Below are 25,645 nucleotides of genomic sequence, written 5' to 3'. Positions count from 1 at the left end.
ATGCTGTTGAATGCTGAGCTGTCGTCAATGAACAGTATTCATCTGGTCCAGGTATTCCTCTGGTCCAGATGGGATAGGGCAGTGTGGATATATTGGTGCGGTATGCACATTGAAGTGGGTCCAGGGTGTCCGGTAAGGTGTAGGTGATATGATCCTTAACTAGCCTTTTCACTTCATAATAGAGGTCGACCGATTTATGATTTTTCAACGCCGATACCGATTATTGGAGGACCAAAAAAGCTGATTTAATTTATTTTTATTTATTTGTAATAATGACAATTACAACAATACTGAATGAACACTTATTTTAACTTAATATAACACATAATAAAAAAATATTTAGCCGCAAATAAATAATGGAACATGTTCAATTTGGTTTAAATAATGCAAAAACAAAGTGTTGGAGAAGAAAGTATAAGTGCAATATTTGCCATGTAAGAAAGCTAACAAGTTCCTTGCTCAGAACATGAGAACATATGAAAGCTGGTGGTTCCTTTTAACATGAGTCTTCAATATTCCCAGGTAAGACATTTTAGGTTGTAGTTATTATTGGAATTATAGGACTATTTCTCTCTATACCATTTGTATTTCATTAACCTTTGACTATTGGATGTTCTTATATGCACTTTAGTATTGCCAGTGTAACAGTATAGCTTCCGTCCCTCTCCTCGCTCCTCCCTGGGCTCGAACCAGGAACACAACGACAACAGCCACCCTCGAAGCAGCGTTACCCATGCAGAGCAAGGGAAACAACCACTCCAAGGCTCAGAATGAGCGAGTGTCGTTTGAAACGCTATTAGCGCACGCTAACTAGCCAGCCATTTCACTTCGGTTACACCAGCCTCATCTCGGGAGTTGATATGCTTGAAGTCATAAACGGCACAATGCTTGACGCACAACGAAGAGCTGCTGGCAAAACGCACGAAAGTGCTGTATGAATTAATGTTTACTCGCCTGCTTCTGCCTACCACTGCTCAGTCAGATACTTAAATACTTATATGCTTGTATGCTCTGTCAGATTATACGCAACGCATGATCATCAACCATGTGTAGTTAACTAGTGATTATGATTGATTGTTTTTTAAGTTTAATGCTAGCTAGCAACTTACCTTGGCTTACTGCATTCGCGTAACAGGCAGTCTCCTTGTGGAGTGCAACGAGAGAGAGGCATGTCGTTATTGCGTTGGACTCGTTAACTGTAATGTTGCAAGATTGGAGCCCCTGAGCTGAGAAGGTGAAAATCTGTCGTTCTGGCCCTGAACGAGGCAGTTAACCCACTGTTCCTAGGCCATCATTGAAAATAAGAATGTGTTCTTAACTTCTTGCGTCGAGCCAACCCGGATCCGGGATCATGACTACAGCCTCAAGCCCATTACCATAACGCAACGTTAACTATTCATGAAAATCGCAAATGAAATGAAATGAATATGCTAGCTCTCATGCTTAGCCTTTTGTTAACAACACTGTCATCTCAGATTGTCAAAAATATGCTTCTCTACCATAGCAAAACTAGCATTTAGCATTTAGCGTTAGCATTTAGCATTAGCATTTAGCGTTAGCATCACCAGGAAACATTTTCACAAAAACCAGCAAAAACATTCAATAAATCATTTACCTTTGAAGAACTTCGGATGTTTTCAATGAGGAGACTCTCAGTTAGATAGCAAATGTTCAGTTTTCCTGAAAGATTATTTGTGCAGGAGAAATCGGTCAATTTTCTGCGTCATGTTTGGCTACCAAAAAAAAATAAAATTCAGTTATAAAAATGCCAAACTTTTTCCAAAATAACTCCATAATATCGACTGAAACATGGCAAACGTTGTTTAGAATCAATCCTCAAGGTGTTTTTCTACATATCTCTTCAATGATGTATCGTTCCTGGAAGTGTGCTTCTCCTTCTGTATCGCATGGTAAAATGAGTGCTACTGAGAATTGCGCACCAATTTAGACAAAGGACACCAGGTGGACACCTGGCAAATGTAGTCTCTTATGGCCAATCTTACAATGATATGCCTACAAATACGTCACAATGCTGCAGACATCTTGGACGAACGGCAGAGAGCATAAGCTCGTTCACAGCACATTCACAGCCATATAAGGAGACGATAGTAAAACAGATCTTCAAAAATTCAGCTCATTTCCTGTTTGATGTTTCATCTTGGTTTCGCCTGTTGCATCAGTTCTGGGCACTCACAGATAATCTTTGCAGTTTTGAAAACGTCAGTGTTTTAATCTGCCATTCCGATTAATCGGTCGACCTCTACTTCATAATGACAAGTGAGTGCTATGGGGCGATAGTCATTTAGTTTAGTTACCTTTGCTTTCTTGGGTACAAGAACAATGGTGGACATCTTGAAGCAAGTGGGGACAGCAGACTGGGATAGGGAGAGATTGAATATGTCCGTTAACACTCCACCCAGGTGGTCTGTCTCTGTACTGATGTTTTGCCTGTTTGATTGCCTTATGTAGGGAAAAACTACACTGTTTGAAATCAACCATATTCCTACTCACCTTGCCATGGTTAAATGCGGTGGTCCGTGCTTTCAGTTTTGCGTGAATGTTACCATTTTGCCACGGTTTTTGGTTGGGTAGGTTTTAATACTCAGTGGGAACAACATCCCTTATACACTTCCTGATGAACTCCATCACCGTATTTGTGTATACGTCAATGTCATTTTCAGTGGCTACCCGGAACATATCCCAGTCCGCGTGATCAAAACATTTGGTCAGACCGATTTGGTCAGACCAACATGGAATAGACCTTACCACGGGTACTCCTGTTTGAATTTCTGACTTTTGGAAGGGAGGAGCAGAATGGAATCGTGACCTGATTTACAGAAGGGTGGGCCTTGTAGCCATCCTGGAAGGGAGACAATGGTTGAGAGTTTCTGAAGCGTGAGTACTGTAGGCAATATTAACTCGGGCAGTAGGCAATATTATTTAATATAACTATTTAATAGAACTTCGGTTGCATTTTCCTCTAACGTGCTTTGTTAAGATCCCCAGCTACAATAAATGCGACCTCAGGATATGTTTCCAGTTTGCAAAAAGCCCAGTGTAGATCCTTGAGGGCTGTCGTGGTTTCGGCTTGAGGGGGACTATACACTGCTGTGACTATAACCAAAGACAATTCTCTTGGGAGGTAATACCGTTGGCTTTTGTGGTCCTTCTGTAGCTCAGTTGGTAGAGCAAACTTGATGATGGAGGTGTGCGTGGCCATGCAGTCATGGGTGAACAGGGACCCCTGTGTTGAGGATCAGTGTCGTGGAGGTGTTGTTTCCTACCGTCACCACCTGGGGGAGGCCCGTCAGGAAGTTCAGGACCCAGTTGCACAATGCGTGGTTCAGACCCGGGGCCCCAAGCTTCATGATGTAGCTCAGTTGGTAGAGCATGGCGCTTGTAACGCCAGGGTAGTGGGTTCGATTCCCGGGACCACCCATACGTAGAATGTATGCACACATGACTGTAAGTCGCTTTGGATAAAAGCGTCTGCTAAATGGCATATATTATTATTATTATAAAATAACTTGCGTTTCTGTAGCTTATCACAATCACACCATGAGTAGTTAATCATGAATCAAGCACCACTGCCTTTCTTCTTCCCAGAGAGTTCTTTATTCCTGTCTGCGCAATGTACTGAGAACCCAGCTGGCTGTATGGACGGGGACCGTATACCCAGTTAGAGACATGATTCTGTGAAACAGAGTATGTTACAGTCCTTGGTGTCTCTGTGGAAGGAAATCCTTGCCCTGACCATCTACTTTATTGTCCAGGGACTGAACATTAGCGAGTAATATACTCTGAAGCGGTGGATGCTGTGCAAGCTTCCTGGGTCGGTCCACTCCTAATACCTCTTCTCTGCCCGGCGGCGCCTTGGAGCAGCCTCTGGGTTAAGTAAAATTGCCCTGGGGGGTGCGAACAAAGGATCCGGATTTGGGAAAGTTGTATTTCTGGTCTTAACACGGGGGAGTTAGAGCCCCTCTGGTATCCAAAAGTAATTTCCGGCTGTATGTAATAACACAAAAAACATTCTGGGTTAATAATGTAAGAAATAACACACAAAAAAGCACTTCAAAGTTGCTTGGGAGCTAGAAGCAGAGCTGCCATGTATGTCAGCGCCATTTTGTCTGTGTATCAGTTGATTAAATTACATTAAAATTATCTCAGTATGCCTGCTCTTTTTTCCATGGAGTGCCATTTTCTGGAGGCATTGGACTGTTACTGTGTAGGAGCTATATAATGTTTGTTTCAACCCTGTCTGGCCATGTTGTTTATGAACATCACTTAGCGCCCTGCCTTGTGCTGCACTGTATGGAGCGAGGCCTTAATAAATAATTTAATTTCCCCAGTGTCACGTTGTGATTGACTGCCAGCCCAGCCCACGACAGTGGGAAGCACAAAGGTCTGCATGTACACAGTGACATGCACAGGCAACACATAAATCCACTGTGGTGTATTGTCATCATCGATCACGCCTGTAAATGCTCTAATCTCACAGGGGACCTGGATGTACATTGAGCCTGCTCTCTTTCGCTCTCTCTCTCTCTCTTTTTCTCTCTCGTCAGTAGTGTGTTTCAGAATATGGCTCTATTGTAGTGTGGGTCCTATTTTTAGAGAACTGTCAAGTTTTTGGAGAGGTGGACAGGGTGTTGCTGCAGAATATCTTGTCAACAGTCCAGCACAAACACACTCACACAGGCGAACGCACACTCATTCATATTTCTCTTTTAATGAACTCCCCAAATAAAAACCAAGGTGCAATATGGCCCCCTCGAAGTCTTCTCCAGATGAGACCACATACACTCCACCTCTCCACTGGGGAACAGTGTGTGTGTCCTGTTCTTACCTGTTGCTCAAGATGAAACTGAACAAAAAGCTCTACCAGTGCCAGCTGTAGGGTTCGGTTCTGGCTGCCAGGGGTTATGTAACCACCTCCCACCAAAGAACACTGCAGAAAGGTGCTGAGACAGCCAGGCAGGAGAAATGTGCTGATAGGGTTTGTTTGCTCTGCTCACTGCCGAAATGAAACTTGCAGGAAAGTTACAGCACTGTAGTCGGACAGATTTTCAATCATGAACACATGCTGTTGATACGGACATGGAGAGAGTAGGAGAAGTGTGTGTGCGTGCAATATGAATGACCAATACGTGTCAGAGCAGTGCTGAGTTAAAATAGCTGCGAGTCGACAGAGTGACTGACTTTTTTTTAACAAAAAGACACACACACACACACACACAGCACATGCACTTCTCCTTCCCTAGAACATAACACAACAACACACCACTGCTGATGGCTGACACCCACCCACACAGAATATCAACACATGAAAATCAGATGAACCATGTGATGTATAGTAACATCCCTTTTTTCTTTGTCAGTTCAAATGCAGCCTCAAGCTTTTCCTTCCTCAATACAGTGTTGTCATTGATGGAGGTGATGTGCATCAGATATGTCTTCTGTCTGTGTACTTGCTCATGTGATGGCTCTCCCTGTCACTCTGCATCATCCTGTGGAGAGCTGAGCTGTGACGTATGTGTTAGCAGTCTCTCTGGTCCACTCACCCATCCCCATTACGCCACCACACAGCCACATCCCAGCCAGCCTCTCATATGGGTTCAATACCAGTCTCATGACTGTGTGTGGTGGGGGCTGACAAACCCTTGAAGTGTAAAACTATTATATGCCAAATGTTGTGCTCAAGGTGATGAAGTGAGAGAATAGTGGTTCATACCAGCCATTTTGGCTCTAGTCTTTCTCCAATAGTGTCATCATGAGTGGTAGCCCGGCCTCGGGTTAGCCCAAGATGTCTATTCTGACCCTGATGCAGCTTCAGAGCAGAGTTCACAGTCAGCAAGATGCCTACATTGGTATGGGAACATAGGGGGGGACAAGCCAGCCCCATCGGTCAACGTTTTCACACCCATTTAAAATGTGTTTCTCAGCTGCCTCCAGGGAAAGGGATGATGAATATTCTCTACAACCCAAAGGGCCAGCCCTAACTGTATCAATCTGCCATGTCTGTCTGTTTGCCCTTTTCTTGTGGGTGGTCACAGGTCACAAATCCTGCTGTTGTAATTGCACACTGTGTTATTTCACCCAATAGATATGGGAATTTTCAAATTCTCTGTGGATCTGTGTAATCTGAGGGAAATAAACTCAGCAAAAAAAGAGATGTCCCTTTTTCAGGACCCTATCATTCAAAGATAATTTGTAAAAATCGAAACTTCACAGATCTTCATTGTAAGGGGTTTAAACAATGTTGCCCATGCTTGTTCAATGACCCATATACAATTAATGAACAATGTACCTGTGGAACGGTCATTAAGACATGAACAGCAATTAAGGTCACAGTTATGAAAACTTAGGACACTAAAGAGGCCTTTCTACTGACTCAGAAAAACACAAAAATAAAGATGCCCAGGGTCCATGCTCATCTGCGTGAACGTGCCTTAGACATGCTGCAAGGAGGCATGAGGACTGCAGATGTGGCCAGGGCAATAAATTGCAATGTCCGTACTGTGAGATGCCTAAGACAGCCCTACAGGGAGACAGGATGGACAGCTGATCGTCCTCGCAGTGGCAGGCCACGTGTAACAACACCTGCAAAGGATCGGTACATCCAAACATCATAGCTGCGGGACAGGTACAGGATGGCAACAACAACTGCCCGAGTTAAACCAGGAATGAACAATCCCTCCATTAGTGCTCAGACTGTCCACATATAGGCTGAGAGAGGCTGGACTGAGGGCTTGTAGGCCTGTTGTAAAGCAGGTCCTCACCAGACATCACCGGCAACAATGTCACCTATGGGCACAAACCCACCGTCGCTGGACCAGACAGGACTGGCAAAAAGTGCTCTTCACTGATGAGTCGCGGTTTTGTCTCACCAGTGGTGATGGTCGAATTTGCGTTTATGGTAGAAGGAATGATCGTTACACCAAGGCCTGTACTCTGGAGGTGGAGGGTCCGTCGTTGTCTGGGGCGGTGTGTCACAGCGTTATCGGACTGAGCTTGTTGGCATTGCAGGCAATCTCAATGCTGTGCGTTACAGGAAAGACATCCTCCTCCCTCATGTGGTACCCTTCCTGCAGGCTCATCCTGACACCTCCAGCATGACAATGCCACCAACCATACTGCTCGTTCTATGCGTGATTTCCTGCAAGACAGGAATGCCAGTGTTCTGCCATGGCCAGCGACGAGCCCAGATCTCAATCCCATTGAGCACGTCTGGGACCTGTTGGCTCAGAGGGTGAGGACTAGGGCCATTCCCCCCAGAAATGTCCGGGAACTTGCAGGTGCCTTGATGGAAGAGTGGGGTAACATCTCACAGCAGGAACTGGCAAATCTGGTGCAGTCCATGAGGAGGAGATGCACTGCAGTACTTAATGCAGCCCCCCCCTTTGTTCAGGGACACATTATTCAATTTCTGTTACTCACATGTCTGTGGAACTTGTGCAGTTTATGTCTCTTGTTGAATCCTATGTTCATACAAGTTTGCTGTAAGTTTGCTGAAAATAGTTTGTCTCTATAGTCATACATTTGGCAGGAGGTTAGGAAGTGCAGCTCTCGCTCTTTATTGGTATATCAGTATATCTCGCGCAGCCTCCCACTAAAATCACTTCCATCCCCACAACGGTTCACCGAGTAACTTCCAAATTACATTAGCAAAACATTTCCCAGATTTAACAACAGCCATCATTCCATTCCTCCAGCCCACAGAGGACTAGGGGGACTGTGTGTGTGTGTGTGTGTGTGTGTGTGTGTGTGTGTGTGTGTGTGTGTGTGTGTGTGTGTGTGTGTGTGTGTGTGTGTGTGTGTGTGTGTGTGTGTGTGTGTGTGTGTGTGTGTGTGTGTGTGTGTGTTAGGGCTGCGTGCCAAACATGCTTAACTCATCAGTCAGATCTGCCTCCACTGATTGTATGCCTGATGATACCATTTTAATTGTATTGATAGAATGTATGAGAGAGAAGCAGAGTAAAATAGTGTGAAATACATTCTGTCAGGCCGCATTTAGATGGACGTTGACAATTTATTCTCTCAAAAACGTCCATATTTCATTCTCTCCTGGAAAACTCATTCGATAGTTTGTTTTCCATAATTGGGGCTGGTTCCAACAATAGAAAGAACATGTAACTAGGCCTAATTGGCTCCGTAGTAACAATGATCCAGTGAATATGTGGCCTGCAGTTACAGAAATAACTGCAATTACGCAGGTATGGATTTGGTATTTAGGCTATGCAGTAAATCACAGCCTCACACAGTGTGTAGTTGCTATGGCACTAACTCTGGCTAATGAACTCAATCACTTCAGCCCGCGGCTGTTTACTCTTTGCGCTGTGTGTTCGTATGCGCGTGACATGTTGCTCTGTATGAAATCTACTAGAATCTATTAGTCTCATGGAGCACCACTGAGACTAGTTAGGGACTCAAACCTTTCCTTAACTTTCTCAGTATTACTGTGGTGTAAATAGGCTCATCCCCCATCAGAAGCTCGCCTCTGACACATCTCATTCAGGGAAGCATGAATGACGGTGGCGAGTTGTCATGGCATCTTTTGCCCTCGCAATAGAGACTGAAGAACTGTGGCAGTCGGGTGGAAGCAGAAGCATTGGGGAGCTGTCCATCAGGAGAGGTTAAGGGAATGATAGGAAGTGACAGAAGGGGAGGGGAGGAGTGCGTGTTGAATCTGCAGACCCAAGGTTCAGCATGCTTCAATGCTTCCTAGGGCCTCACTGGTTACGCAACACACATCAAAACACTGGGAAGGGGACAGAGATGGAACTATAGTGACACATTACTTTTGACCTCAGCGTTAGCATTCAGTGCACAAGTACCGTGATATCTCTGAGTTAAAGTGAAAAGTTATCATCCAAAATACTATACATTTTACCGGTAGGCGATATTGCTCTTGTGTCATCTCTCTCTCAAATGTTTTTGTTTATTACTTCTCTGGCCTCATTTTAAATATCTTAGATAAATCTGACCGCAGTGTGAAACTGCAGCAGTTGTTGATGGTACTGAGACCGGGAACAGGGACAGATTACATCATCATTCACCTTCTGTACAGTGGCACTTAAACACAGTGGCGACCTTTTTTGATCCTGTCAGTTCACTAATTTGTTACTTAGGCTACTGCAGTTATTGAATGCCTCTTGGGCTTATGAAGTAAATGCTTTATTTGTGTATTTTGAACAAAGCCTTGCTGAAAGCTATGTGCTTTTAAATTCGAGACATGGCAGATTGAACCATCCTGTGGGTCAGTTTGTCAGTTTAACAGCACCATCAAGATGACGTGTGTTACAACACTGCCTCTATTAAAGTGCAGAGGGAGTCTAATGCTTGACTTCCAGATGGACCCTGTTGATCTGTAACGGTTAGATAATTGTGTCCAATATGCAGAACATTCCATCTATCCGAGAGCAAAATGGGGTGAATGGGTCTTTCTATAAATAAAGGGGTCAACATTTTCAAAATGTTTTGGATATATATTGAAATCTGATTTTCTTGCAGCTTCATATGTGTAGTTAAAAAAATAAGTCTAGGTAGGCACAATGAGACCGTAACTCCACCTAGCAACAATAAAATATTTACATGTCATTCAAAATGTCACAAGAAACATGGCCACCGCATGTTTCTTTCATGCCTAGTTGCCAGGTCTTTTTGTGCTTTTGTCATATTCTCTATCAGTTATAGCCATGCTAAACACTGCTGAAGAATGAAAAAGATAAACAGCATTTATATATATATTTAATAGTTGATATAATACAATAACACTGTGTTTTGTCAGTAAAATCATTGACAATAATAATTATCAATAATAAAATCATTATAATCAGTAAACTCTTCAAGAATTGTCTGTGTCTGAAAACTAGCCGTCTACTTCTTGCTTCTTCTGTCCTTGTTTCCTCCACTCCTTGGCTCTCCTTCAAAGTGCATTGTAGCTTGAGGGGAGGAACCTTCACTCCTCTGCTTTGAGAGGGAGGGGAGGAATAGGGGAAACAAGGGGATAAGCTCAATTGCATTTACCTGATTCCTCACATCCAGTTCATTAATAAGTAAATACACACTAAATCTTATGCAGAAATTGAGGAATCTTACCTTGTAACTGTGGCATGGTATGGGCAGCTAATAATCGATTAACTTCTTTCGGATCAGCTAGCGTCTCACCTCGACAACATCCGGTGAAATTGCAGAGCGACAATTTAAGTTACATTTCTATAAATATTTATCTTTCATAAAATCACAAGTACAATACATCAAAATAAAGCTTAACTTGTTGTTAATCCATCCAACGTGTCAGATTTCAAAAAGGCTTTACGGCGAAAGCAAACCATGTCATTTATCTGAGGACAGCGCCCCCCATACCAACACATGAAAAACATTTTTCAACCAGGCAGGTGCGACACAAAAGTCAGAGATAGTGATATAAAAAATGCCTTACCTTTTGAAGATCTTCTTCTGTTTGCACTACAAAAGGTCCCAGAAACATCACAAATGGTCCTTTTGTTCAATAAATTCCTTATTTATATCCCCAAAATGTCAATTTATTTGGCGCGTTTGATTCAGAAATACACCGGTTCTAACTTGCCCAACATGACTACAAAGTATCTAATAAGTTACCTGTTAACTTGGTCCAAACATTTCAAACAACGTTCCTAATCCAACCTTAGATATCCTAAAATGTAAATAATCGATAACATTTAAGACGGAATATACTGTGTAAAATAGCAGAAAAAACAGCGTGGAGCGAGCTCCTTCCTGGTCATGCACACGAAACAGAAGAGTCTACTTGGATTGACACTCACAATGAACAGCACTACTTCTTCATTTCTCAAAAGAAAAACAACCAATTTTTAGACTGACATCTAGTGGAAGCCATAGGAACTGCAACCAGGTTCCTTTTTTAAAAATGTATTTATTTATTTATTTATTTATTATTTTTTTTTTCATAAATATAGTTTCCCATAGAAAACCAATTGAAAACAGTGACCTCAATTTTTTTTTTCTTGGATGGTTTGTCCTCTGGGTTTCGCCTGCCAAATAAGTTATGTTATACTCAGACATGTAACAGTTTTAGAAACTGTAGAGTTTTCTATCTTAATCTACCAATTATATGCATATCCTAGTTTACTTTGGGCACGCTTTTCATCCGGATGTGAAAATACTGCCCCCTATCCCAATGACGTTAATGAATAGATTCATAGAATGGAGTTAGAAGGATGAACTGAAAGGACAGGACGTGTCGGCTGTGCACTTAACCAATGATAGGCATTCCATATTTAACCCCAACCACATGCGAAAATAAAAATATCAAGGTGTTTTTTTGGTTTTATATGCAAAAACGAATAAACAAGCCCTTTTCACATTCCTGATTGCTCGGTTTTACCTTGGAAAACAAATGATCAGAACATACATGGCCCGTAATCTTACATCTTGACATAATATCCATGACATTATCTTGACCGCCGTAACAATATAGACACCAAAATGTTCTGTCAATTCTCCAGATCAACATTAATTCCCTCACTTTGGCTGTTGTTCAATCATGTGCAGTATCTCACACATCCTTACCTGAATCAGCTGATGCTGTGTGATAATTTCCTAACTAAACAGCGAGACATCAAATGAGCATCAATAAACTATTATGCGTAATTATTGAAGAACCCTGTCAATGACCGCATCGATTTTTGCTTTATTCATCTTGGTAAAGTTACACGTTCTGTTAGAAGCATTTGATTTTGCAATCCAGACATTATTTTGGATATGTGTGTCCATGAAAACTGTTTTCACATAGTAACAGAGAGGTTACAGTGCACTGCCAAGATCGCCAAACGAAATAGTGAATTTTACAAGCTCAATTTGTAATTCAGTAGTTAAATGCTTAGTATATGATATATAATGACAGCAGTATCATACATTTAATGAAAGAAAAGTATTATGTCACACTATTTTTTTTGTCAAATCTGTGAAGACTCCAAACATGAGAGAGGGTATATGTGAATATCTTAATGTATTCGCATAAAGAAAAGGCATATTATTATGAATGAATTTGTAACGGCTCCAAACAGTCCACTACAATAAATGCTCACTGGTACCCCAGTTTATAGAAATAACCTTATACCATATTGCTCATACCCATCGTATTTACATGAAGTAGGTATTCTAGGGGGTTGGGACTAGGTGCCAGGGTTTGATTTGGCACAGTATAATTTGAAGCCTGACGAATGGGGCCCACAGTGTGAGGCTGTTGAGTATTAGATCCCTTTCAGCATGACTTCATCACTCAGTAGACTGTAAACAAACTGTCTGGTTAGACTGTAAACTCTCCTTCCAGACTCACATTAAGCATCTCCAATCCAAAATGAAATCTAGAATCGGCTTCCTATTTTGCAACAAAGCATCCTTCACTCATGTTGCCAAACATATCCTCATAAAACTGACCATCCTACCGATCCTTGACTTCAGTGATGTAATTTACAAAATAGCCTCCAACACTACTCAGAAAATTGGATGCAGTCTATCACAGTGCCATCCGTTTTGTCACCAAAGCCCCATATACTACCTACCACTGCGACCTGTATGCTCTCATTGGCCGGTCCTCGCTTCATATTCGTCACCAAACCCACTGGCTCCAGGTCATCTATAAGTCTTTGCTAGGTAAAGCCCTGCCTTATCTCAGCTCACTGGTCACCATAGCAGCCACCACTCGTAACACGCGCTCCAGCAGGTATATTTCACTGGTCACCCCCAAAACCAATTCCTCATTTGGCCGCCTTTCCTTCCAGTTCTCTGCTGCCAATGACTGGAACGAATTGCTAAAATCACTGAAGCTGGAGACTCCTATCTCCCTCTAACTTTAAGCACCAGCTGTCAGAGCAGCTTACAGATCATTGCGCCTGTACATAGCCCACCTGTAAATAGCCCATCCAACTACCTCACCCCCATATTTTTATTTTTTGCTCCTTTGCACCCCAGTATCTCCACTTGCACATTCATCTTCTGCACATCTATCACTCTAGTGTTTAATTGCTAAACTCTAATTACTTTGCCTGTACGATCTATTTATTGCCTTAGGTCCCTAGTCTTACCTCATTTGCAGACTGTATATAGATTTTTTTTCTTCATATTGTGTTATTGACTGTACGTTTGTTTATTCCACTTGTAACTCGGTGTTGTTGTTTGTGTCGCTTTGCTTTATCTTGGCCAGGTCGCAGTTGTAAATGAGAACTTGTTCTCAACTGGCCTACCTGGTTAAATAAAGGCTAAAGACATTATTTTTTTAAGTACAAGACCTCCATGTTACTGATTATCAGCCCATTAGCAGGGATCTCATTGATCAAACTAGAAGCTTCAATCTCTCACACACACACGCTGCTGCATTAATTTACTCAGAGAATACAGATAGGCCATTGATTATATTGATTAAAAGGCGTTCTAATGAGTGACCTCTCAACTCCACACACAGCTCTTATCTACTTGGTCTACATCTATAGGCATTCTTCAGATACTACAGATTATGTGGCCTGTGTGTTTTTGTGTTATCCAGTATGCACGTATTCCATTCAGTCCCTCGCTTATTTCCTTCCCTGAGCACTGTGTCAAACTGGAGCTACCTCAGGGAAACCAACAGTGAAAGTGATTTTAGAGGGAGAGAGTGAGTGTAACACACTATCACACAAATGACTGCCTGTTGGCTATTCAAAGCAGCTCTGATCCCCATAGATACTCTATAGTACACAGACAGTGGCTTTTGGTTTCAGGAGTGGTTTTCCAGTCATCATAGTAGACATGATATCAAACTGCAAAGGGAATGTAATTACACAATACACTCTAATGACTTGATAACTTGGCTTTAAATCCAATAATCATCCATTGTTTGTGATCACTGTGACACATACAATTGTGAGTCATTAAATCACATGAATTGAAGATGAATCTGTATGTATGCTCATGCCGTGTTTGCATGACATGGCATGTTTCCTATAGCAACATTGTCATTTACTGTACTGTCACTGTTGTAAATCTTTTGTTTCCCTATCAGAGGCAGTCAGTGGAGAGAGGAAACACTGTACTGTTAATGTAATTCACTGACTGATTCAATGATTTACTATGGCCCTCTGACCTACGTCACTGTAATAGTGCTGCTAATATCAGGACTACAGTATGTGTGTGTGTGTGTGTGTTTTAGTGCTGGTAATATCAGGACTATTCCAAGGTTATACCAGGTGACTTATGTTAGAGGAACTGACTGAGGCTGTGGTGTTTCACATCAGAGATGGGAGGACAACATTTTGGGTTGTGTGTGTTTCCTCCTGAGCTCTTTGACTATGGGAATTTGAATGAGGGCCATTTGAAACAAACCTCACTGGTTTTACTCCTATGCTGAGCCCTGTGCTGTGGAGTGTGTTTTCAACTGTGTGTGTTTTGAGTTCAGTGCGGGGGACTGCCTATGTGGATTTGGTATAGAGTGTTGAGGTTGATCGGATGATTTCGTTTGTTGTGTTGAAGTGACCGAAGTTAAGGACATATGGCTTTTTTCTTTGAGGCTGTGTGCGCCATTCGCTCGCTCATCTCACCCCACGATCATCATGGTAAAGTTGGTTCACTGTATTTATCTGTGTTGTCTGTCCATTTCTGCTTGTAGTCAATGTATTTGATGTGATTGATTCATGCCTTCCTGGCATTTTATTGAAATTGTATTTTAACTTCTGGAATGGAGGTGCTATTATGTGGGCATTCTGAAATGGTGAGATTTGTGACCCTTGTGTAAGGTCAGGTCCATAATTATTGGCACCCTTGATAAAGATTAGCAAAAAAGTCTGTTAAATAAATAAAAATAATACAAACACTGAGCTATATTGTATGCAAAAAAAAGTTTTACTTATGTTATTTTATACTAATACATTTGCTCAAAGATGTTATTTTCCTTTAACACGTAATATTTATTTTATTCGTCAAATACAGAGGTCAAAATGATTGGCACCCTTGTTGTCTTGGACCATTACGCCTCCATACAAAATCTTTCCAGATTCAGACGCCCTGTTCAGTTCAAACCACATGTTTTCATTTGGATTCATGTCCAGAGACTGAGATGGCCATTGGAAAAATATTGATTTTGTGATCAATGAACCATTTCTTTGGATTTTGATTAGTGCTTAGTTTTATTGTCTTGGTTCTTAACAAGGGCCCCATTACCCATATCTTTGTTTTTTTGTATTACTTAAACTAAATCTATTTCTCTGAGCAATTGCATTAGTATAAAATAAATAATTGCATGCGATATTGATCAGTATTTGTATAATTTATTTTATACATTTTAGCTCATTTCCATGAAGGGTGCCATAAATTATGGACCTGTCTGTTTTCTCTATAAAATTACCATCTTCAGTTGGGAGAGTTGATCCTCTTACGTGACGTTGTCATGTAATAGCATGTCAGTTGTGTGTCGTTCATGTTAAAGTTGGCCCATCTAAACCTGTCAGTCTCAGGGGTAGTACTTATCTACTCCATTGAAAAGTAATCGCAGGTTAGACTTGCCTGGGTAAGTATGTCGCCACTCAACTGGAGAATCCCTCATTGACCGACTGACAGACATAGGAGAGTATTGATTTTGTGCGTGTTGGCAATGGGGGAGATTGTCAGAAAGCATTAGCTGATTTTGTGTGTGTGTGTGTGTGTGTGTGAGAGAGAGCGGATGTTTGTGTGTGTGTGTGTCCTTTGGGAATGCTGTTATTACCACTGAGAGCTTGGGGAAGGGACCAGGGCCTGTGTTAAGTGGACTGACCCGTTTTCACCACTCATTGCACAGCTGCCTTCCGTAAATGGTATTTTGCTTGTATAAAGTACAAAGGTAGGCTATAGGCGTATCACTTCTCTACCTCTTCACTAGAAAGGTAATAATTCTTCACGCTCCACCTGTCTTCCTCTTCCCTGTTTGCATTTGTAGTTTGTTAACGCACACAGAGCGCTACGATTATTGACTCTCTTCCTCCTCTTCCTGAATTTCACACACAGCCTCCTTGCTATGTTAGCCTACAGAGAATGGCCTCTAACTGTATATACACAATGGGTTTCTGAGGCTATTTCTTCCCTTGTGTTGAAATTAATTGAAATTAACTGTTGAAAACGAAATAACTGATATGCTTACACTTTGTCATTCTTGTGAGGAATGTCTAGAATGAGGGATGCACATTTTGATGTTCTGAATACAACTGCTGTTGCAAGATGATAAATCAGAATAGTTGGAGAATGCCTCAGTAAGCTTTAGAATAGATATTCAGTTTGAGTAGACAACAGATCTATTGCTTGACTAAACAGTAAGTACATTCTGCCTCAGTAATTACACAATGTGGGCACTCCTGCGTCATTGGCACAGTCGGACCAAGGTCTCATGGACTTAAGGCACGGACACACCGGTTGGGTTTTCCGCCCATAATTTGCAAAGAGACCATACATGTAGAAATGGGCGAATTCAGCAGTCAGACGCCCACCGACAGGGTGGTCCCGAAAACCCACCGCTCCTTCAGCAAGCGATTGAACGTAGACAAATGGCAGACTGTAATTTGGTGCGATGTGTCTTCTCCTTTTAGTTAGTTGGACTCATGTCTCTGTTGACCATTAGAGCTCCTGAAGTAATTTAACTGCTCCGGACTTGGATTCTCTTTAGGAATGGTACTACTGTTCACTGAATTTGTTTGTATTAGTTAGCCTAGCTCTACAATGTGTGTTGGTTTCAGAATTGTCTCTTTCAGTGCAGTGCTTCAACCAGCTCTGTTCTAGCACCTCTCTCTGCCCTGTTGTTTTAGTAGTCCATCACTACAGATAAAGGCCAGTCTCTCTCGGTGGCCTTTCCCTCTGGCCTTTACCATACAATGAATTAGTGATGCACCAGCTCAGTGTTTACTGGGATTTTATGGTTGTTTATGGCGGACGTCTTTATCTCCTTGACCTACTACACTTTCTTTATTCTCCCCAATTTCGATCTTGTCTCATCACTGCAACTCCCCAACGGGCTCGGAAGAGGCGACGGTCGAGTCATGCGTCCTCCGAAACATAACCCGCCAAACCGCGTTTCTTAACACCCGCCCACTTAACCCGGAAGCCAGCTGCACCAATGTGTCGGAGGAAACTCTGTTCACCTGACGACCGAGGTCAGCCTGCAGGCGCCCGAGGTCAGCCACAAGGATTCCCTAGAGCGCAATGAGTCAAGTAAATCCCCCCCCTGCCACCTAACCCGGACGGCGCTGGGCCAATTGTGCGCCACCCTATGGGACTCCTGATCACGGCCGGTTGTGACACAGCCCGGGATCGAACCTAGTTCTGAAGTGACGCCTCGAGTACTGCAATGCGGTGCGTTACACCGTTGCGCCACTCGGGAGTCCGGAAGCCTGTATGTTTTATCTGAACACAGAGCAGTGCCAGACGTACACACACACAGCCTTTCTGGGAACTGGTCACAGTTGTTCACTTAATTCTTCCTTAATGAAGAAGCCTCTTAATGAGTGTTTCCCAGGCACTCAGGCAGACATTTCTATCTGTCACAGCTACACATGCCTAATTAGGATAATCAGTTAAACAGAAGATGATTGTGACCATGATTGTGTCGCTCTTGCTGCTGGTGAGTCTCTGATCCACCTCTACGCAGACGACACCATTCTGTATACTTCTGGCCCTTCTTTGGATACTGTGTTAACAACCCTCCAGATGAGCTTCAATGTCATACAACTCTCCTTCCATGGCCTCCAACTGCTCTTAAATACAAGTAAAACCAAATGCATGCTCTTCAACCGACCTGCATCTGCCCGCCCGTCCAGCATCACTTCTATGGACGGTTCTGACTTAGAATATGTGGACAACTACAAATACCTAGGTGTCTGGTAAGACTGTAAACTCTCCTTCCAGACTCGCATCAAACATCTCCAATCCAAAGTTAAATCTAGAATCGGCTTCCTATTCGCAACAAAGCATCCTTCACTCATGCTGCCAAACATACTCTCGTAAAACTGACCATCCTACCGATCCTTTATTTTGTAAATGACATCACCGAAGTAGTCTCCAATACCCTACTCAACAAATTGGATGCAGTCTATCACAGTGCCTTCCGTTTTGTCACCAAAGCCCCATATACTACCCACCACTGCGACCTGTACGCTCTCGTTGGCTGTCCCTTGTTTCATACTCGTGGCCTAACCCACTGGCTCCAGGTCATCTACAAGACCCTGCTAGGTAAAGTCCCCCCTTATCTCAGCTCGCTGGTCACCATAGCAGCACCCACCTGTTCCACGTGCTCCAGCAGGTATATCTCTCTGGTCACCCCCAAAACCAATTTCTCCTTTGGCTGCCTCTCCTTCCATTTCTCTGCTGCCAATGACTGGAACGAACTGCAAAAATCTCTGAAACTGGAAACACTTTTCTCCCTCACTCGCTTTAAGCTGTCAGAGCAGCTCACAGATTACTGCACCTGTACATAGCCCATCTATAATTTAGCCCAAACAACTACCGCTTCCCCTACTGTATTTATTTATTTTGCTCCTTTGCACCCCATTATTTTTATTTCTACTTCGCACATTCTTCCACTACAAATCTACCATTCCAGTGTTTTACTTGCTATATTGTATTTACTTCGCCACCATGGCCTTTTTTTTTGCCTTTTTACCTCCCTTCTCACCTCATTTGCTCACATCGTATATAGACTTATTTTTCTACTGTATTATTGACTATGTTTGTTTTACTCCGTGTTGTTGTATGTGTCGAAATGCTTTACTTTATCTTGGCCAGGTAGCATTTGTAAATGAGAACTTGTTCTCAACTTGCCTACCTGGTTAAATAAATGTGAAATTAAAAAAACTTCCACACTCACACAATGTTCTCATACTGACTAACTTTTATTGAGACATATAAAAGTCACATACACACATGCTAGTGCAGAGCGATTAGTGCTTTTTGAGGTTGTTTCGAGTTCTAAATGATTTATTTATTTATTTTACATTAAATGCACTATGCATTATGTGGGTTGAATTCTGTAACAACACAGAATAAAACAATGAATAAAAGTCCCATGATGGTAGTGCCTGCCCATTACGGCTCACTTGTTAACCATCATTTATTCACTTTACTTTTATAAAATATTTCAGTTATTGTGTAGTATATATTACATTTGTTTTATTTGATCATTCCAAGTAATCATCTCATCTCCATAGAGCTGCTGCGTCTGCTGTCTGACAAAATCCCTATTTTGTAGTTCTTCAAAGTAAATAAGGTATACTTTTATGACTGCTGAATACCAACTATCAATCACAGATCAGGGGTTTCCAAGCCCCCCTTCCAGCATTGGGGAACATCCTGCTCCCCCCATGTGTATTTCTATGGGAACAAGCACTTTTAATGACAAACTGTTCACACCCCTCTTGTTGGTTGAGAGGAAAAAAGAAGCTCAATTTCCTATAATTCTACATATTTTGTCATGGGGTGCAGAGAATTGTGCAGTTATAAAGCTAATGTTCTTGCAATTTTATACATTTTCCCATGTCTAATGTGTGTTCATGTGATATTTGAGTGACACAAACATTACAACAAAATCTATGGGCTAAAAAAACAAACTAAAAAACATGAGCTGACATGGGAAATTATAAATAGCTCTCGAAGGTATGCAGTGACTGACGTGATGAGGAAAACTGATGATGTCAATTTGTAAGTCGCTCTGGATAAGAGCGTCTGCTAAATGACTTAAATGTTAAATGTAATGTACTATCTAATTTCGAAATTGCACCTTGTGCATTCTACTATTACAACTTTCAAGAGTAAGTTGAAAGCTGGACAGAGTTGGGAGAGTAGACCACTACCTGGAAAAACATGATCTAAGTCAGAGATATCTCGCAAAGTAACAGCTGCTCTCTGTATCATCTCACATTCTCACATTCTCGTGTCTCTTCCATAGCATGCTTAAAAAAAAAAAAGACCGGACAAGTAGATGCGCAATAGATTATGGTCATTGTCATTAGTTTAGCACATAAAACGTGGTAATTATGTGGAATATTGTCCTGTTGGAAACCACAACTCCCTACTAAATTAGAGTTAAGGCTGGATCTGATTTCTCTCACAGAAAAAAACTAAATGAAAGTCAAATCATTTGAACCGACTTATTCTGAAAAAAATATATAAACGCAACATGCAACAATTTCAACAATTTTGCTGAGTTACAGTTCATGTAAGGAAATGCCTGCCCATTCCAAATATGCCTGCCCATACCAAAACCTCACCGCCACCATGGGGCACTCTGTTCACAACGTTGACATCAGCAAACCACTAGCCCACACAACGTCATACCCGTGGTCTGCGTTTGTGAAGCCGGTTGGACGTTCTGCCAAATTTTCAAAAATGACGGAGGCAACTTATGTTACGAACATTAAAATCTCTAGCAACAGCTCTGGTGGGCCAATTGCATGCTCCCTCAAAACTTGAGATATCTGTGACATTGTGTTGCGATAAATCCGCACATTTTAGTGGCTTTTTATTGTCCCCGGCACAAGGAGCACCTGTGTAACGATCATGCTGCGTAATCAGCTTCTTGATATGTCACATCTGTCAGGTGGATGGATTGTCTTGACTAAGGATCAAATGCTCACTAACAGGGATGTAAACAAATGTGTGCACTAAATTTGAGAGAAATAATGGAAAATGTCATCTTTTCTTTCAGCTCATGAATCACAGAGTAGTTTAAAAACTGAAAAAGAACAGATATTTCAGTTAATCGCTCAGCACTAACACACCTACAGAAACTTCCACACACAGATAGAAACATAGACGCGCGCACACAGACACAAACCAGCACACACGGATAGACACACACAGACACAAAGGAACACACACACAGCAAAGAACATGCAAATGGGAACACACAGATAGAAACACAGACACAGACCGGCAAACCTAAAAACGGAGAGCGGTGGAGACCGACAGTAAAGGCCAGCGTGTTTGTGTGTGTTGGAGAGCTGCAGGCAGTGTCGTGATAGAGGAGAGCGAGAGAGCATAGGCCAACTGGCTGACCTACATTCACCCCAATCCCCTCAACCTCCTCCCACTGGATACACCATGATGGGTAGGAGGTGGCAGTCCACAAATTAGACTGGATTTTCAGCTTATTCTATGAATCTTCCAACTGGGAATTCTGGAAGAGCAGGGAATGTTGGGAATGTTTGACTATGTATTTATCTTTGAGGCCGTTATCCATTCTCCATCTTCATGTAGCTCTGTCTGATGATATGGCGATTCTCTCCCAAGCATGCAGGCCTCTAACTCTGTAGATAATATAAGGAAAGAGAATACATTTGGGCTATGTGATAACTTTGGACTGTAACTTCGTAACATAACGATAGTTTTTGTCATGTAGTGTACATAATCCTATGTTGACACCTCAAATCTCAGTCCAAAATCATGGCTATTAATATGGACTTGGTCCCCCCTTTGCTGCTATAACAGCCTCCCACTCTTCCCGGAAGGCTTTCCACTAGATTTTGGAACATTGCTGCGGGCACTTGCTTCCATTCAGCCACAAGAGCATTAGCATTAGAACATTTTTTCTACTGTATTATTGACTGTGTGTTTTGTTTATTCCACGTGGAACTCTGTGTTGTGTGGGTCGCACTGCTTTGCTTTATCTTGGCCAGGTCGCAGTTGCAAATTCTCAACTAGCCTACCTGGCTAAATAAAGGTGAAATAAAAAATTAAAAAATTTAAAGTGAGTTTGGGCACTGACGTTGGGGGATTTAGGCATGGCTCGCAGTCGGTGTTCCAATTCATCCCAAAGGAGTTCGAAAGGGTTGAGGTCAGGGCTCTGTGCAGGCTAGTCAAGTTCTTCCACACCGATCTTAACAAATCATTTCTGTATGGACCCTGCTTTGTGCACAGGGGCAGTGTCATGCTGAAACAGGAAAGGGCCTTCCCCAAACTGTTGCTACAAAGTTGGAAGCACAGAATCGTCTTGAATGTCTTTGTATGGTGTAGCATTAATATTTCCCTTCACTGGAACTAAGGAGCCTAGCCCGAACCATGAAAAACCGCTCCAGACAATTATTCTAACTGCACCAAACTTTACAGTTGTCATATGGCATTGGGGCAGGTAGCAGTCCCCTGGCATCCGCCAAACGCAGACTTGTCCGTTGGACTGCCAGATGGTGAAGCGTGATTCATTGCTCCAGAGAATTTTTCCACTGCTCCGGAGTCCAATGGCGGCGATATTTACACCCCTCTAGCCGACGCTTGGCATTGCGCAAGGTGATATTAGGCATGAGTGCAGCTGTTCGGCTATGGAAACTCATTTAATAAAACTTCCGACGAACAGTCTTTGTACTGATGTTGCAGTCTGGAACTCTTTAAGGAGTGTTGCAGCTGAGGACAGACACATTTTACGTGCTACACGCTTCAGAAAGAGGAAGTACATTAGAGTGTCTAGTTTGAGAAACTGATGCCTCACAAGTCCTCAACAGGCATCTTCATTAAATAGTGCCCTCAAAACACCAATCTCAACGTCAACAGTGAAGAGGCGACTCTGGGATGCTGGCCTTAAGTTCCTTGCTAGCATAAACTTATCTTAGATTTTTTTGATATCTTATCATAATCACTAGTTAACTACACACAGTTGATGATATTACTAGGTTAACTAGCTTGTCCTGCGTTGCATATAATTAATGCGGTGCCCGTTAGTTTCTCATGGAATCACAGCCTACTTTGCCAAACGGGTGATGCTTTAACAAAAGCGCATTTGCGAAAAAAGCACAATTGTTGCACAGATTTACCTAACCATAAACAACAATGCCTTTCTTAAAATCAATACACAGAAGTATTTAAAAACAAAACTGCATATTTAGTTAAAAGAAATTCATGTTAGCAGGCAATATTAACTAGGAAAATTGTGTCACTTCTCTTGCCTTCATTGCACGCAGAGTCAGGGTATATGCATCCGTCTGGGCAGCTTGGCTCGTTGCTTACTAATTTGCCAGAATTTTACGTAATTATGACATAACATTGAAGGTTGTGCAATGTAACAGCAATATTTAGACTTATGGATGCCACCCGTTCGATAAAATACGTAACGGTTCTGTATTTCACTGAAAAAATAAACGTTTTGTTTTCGAAATGATAGTTTCCGGGTTTTGACTATTAATGACCAAAAGCTCGTATTTCTTGTGATTATTATAATAAAATGTATGATTTGATATTTGATTGAGCAGTCTGACTGAGTGGTGGTAGGTAGCAGCAGGCTCGTAAGCATTCATTCAAACAGCACTTTACTGCATTTGCCAGCAGCTTTTAGCAATGCTTGCTGCACAGCGCTGTTTATGACTTCAAACCTAACAACTCCTGAGATTAGGCTGGTAATTCTAACGTGCCTATAAAAACATCCAATAGTCAAAGGTAAATGAAATACAAATGGTATAGAGAGAAATAGTCGACGAGTCATAATTCCTATAATAACTACAACCTAAAACTTCTTAACTGGGAATATTGAAGAATCATGTTAAAAAGAACCACCAGCTTTCATATGTTCTCATGTTCTGAGCAAGGAACTTAAACGTTAGCTTTTTTTTACATGGCACATATTACAATTTTGCTTTCTTCTCCAACACTATGTTTTTGCATTATTTAAACCAATTTGAATGCTTATTTATTTGAGACTAAATAGATATTATTTACGTATTATTTTAAGTTAAAATAAGTGTTCATTATTAATTCAATATTGTTGTAATTGTCATTATTACAAGTGCGTATCTATCTATCTTCAATAATCGGTATTGACTTTTTTTGGTCCTCCAATAATCTGTATCGGTGTTGAAAAATCGTTTTAGGTCAACCTCTAGTACGTACGGTCACTGTGGGGACGACGTCGTCCATGCAGCGATTGATGAAGCCGGTGACTGAGCTGGTATACTCCTCAATGCCATTGGATGAATCCCGGAACATATTCCAGTCTGTGCTAGCAAAACAGTCCTATAGCGTAGCATCCGTGTCATCTGACCACTTCCGTATTGAGCGAGTCACATGTACTTCCTGCTTTAGTTTTTACTTTTAAGCAGGAATCAGGAGGATATAATTATGCTAAGAATTTTCCAAATGGAGGGCGGTGAAGAGCTGTGTGTGGAGTAATGGTGGTCAAGAGTTTTATTTCCTCTGGTTGTACATGTTACATGCTGGTAGAAATGAGGTAAAACTGATTTAAGTTTGCCTGCATTTAAGTCCCCGGCAATTTGGAGCGTCGCTTCTGGAGGAGCATTTTCTTGTTTGCTTATGGTCTTATTAGAGTTGTTTGAGTGCAGTCTTGGTGCCAGCATCAGTTTGGTGGTAAGTAGACGTCTACGAATAATATAGATGAGAACTCTCTTGGTAGATGGTGTGGTCTACAGCTTCTTCAAGTTCGAGGTTAGTAAACTCTGTTCTGATGTCCAGAAGTTATTTTCGGTCATAAGAGATGGTGGCAGCAACATTATGTACAAAATAAGTAAACTCCCCGTCATGTGATTTTCCTTGACATATTTTACTTACCAGACACCACAATGGAAATATTTTAATAGCCAATACTGGCAACGATGACAGGCTGCTGGCCTCACGTTTTATTACAAATCAATGATGCTGTATTAAGATTTACACTGTGGAATATAAAGGGGTCCATAGGGCTTCACATGAGTCTGAATTTACCAGTCATGTACAGAAGGTTTATGTTTTGAATAAGCAGTGCTTAATGAAGCATATAAAGCCATATGGCTGCAGTTAGAATGGCTCTATAGCCCTGTGCTCAGTCAGCTGGCTCTCATGCCCTTGTCACCCAGCACAACAGATGGCATGGCGCGTTGCATGGCAACACAGGCAAGCCCTTGTGGTGTATGGGGAGGACCTAGTAGTTGAGTGACAGGTGGGTGGTCCATTAGCTGTGTTGTCAACCACGTCAGTGACTGACACATGGGTTGGTCCCGCCCCTCTGGGTCCGGTTCATATTAGGCCTCCTGTCTATGTAGGCCTATATGCCACTGAGGATTTCAAATTCTCTCTGACACTGCTTTAATTTTCAATTTGGTCATCACAGCTAGATCCTTTCAATACTACTGTGTGTTGTGGAGAGAGGCTTTCTAGCCAGAGTCTCTCTAGCTGAAGGGCCTAGACATTAATAATATGCATACTACCATGCTCCACACTCTCATGCTCCAAGTGCATTATCTGAGCCACGTATCCATATTGACTGAGAATGGACGAACCCATTTACTGAACCTTCCTCCATCTAGCCAGGACAATGGCAATAGAGATGAAACAAGATATACAGAAAGCATTTTTTTAAATTTTATTTTACCTTTATTTAACTCAATGACGGCCTAAGAACAGTGGGTTAACTGTCTGTTCAGGGGCAAATGTTTTACTTCATACTGTAACTATCAGCTAGCTATATGTGAATTGTAATAATGAAGCTAACTAGATAGTATAACAGCCAAAAATGTACTAAAACCAATGGTATCCAAGGTAGATGTCAATTCTTTGTGGGTAGCTAGCTAACAATTATTTGGCTAGATAACCTGTTGAGTGTAGGGGGCAGTATTTTGATGTTTGGATGAAAAACGTACCCAAATGAAACAATTTCTCAGGCCCAGAATCTAGAATATGC

At 41.9% G+C, this 25,645-nt stretch overlaps 1 protein-coding gene across 5 annotated transcripts in view; it reads left to right on the top strand.

The window, feature by feature from the left end:
- LOC118391781 (active breakpoint cluster region-related protein) overlaps window positions 1-25,645 on the top strand; it is a 252,735-nt gene that overhangs the window by 55,022 nt on the left and 172,068 nt on the right. The window contains exon 1 of one of the 5 annotated variants that reach the window (XM_052457877.1): window positions 14,375-14,591. The exons of the other annotated variants lie outside the window; for them this stretch is intronic. Coding sequence (XP_052313837.1) covers window positions 14,528-14,591 — 64 coding nt within the window. The 5' untranslated portion in view covers window positions 14,375-14,527. Of the gene's footprint in view, window positions 1-14,374; window positions 14,592-25,645 lie in introns of those variants that run through there. 5 annotated transcript variants of the gene reach the window in all.

The sequence above is a fragment of the Oncorhynchus keta genome, chromosome 12 (genome assembly GCF_023373465.1).
Source record: "Oncorhynchus keta strain PuntledgeMale-10-30-2019 chromosome 12, Oket_V2, whole genome shotgun sequence".
NCBI lineage: Eukaryota > Metazoa > Chordata > Actinopteri > Salmoniformes > Salmonidae > Oncorhynchus > Oncorhynchus keta.
Note: the sequence above shows the minus strand (reverse complement) of the source record. Positions and strands in the feature narration are given on the sequence as shown.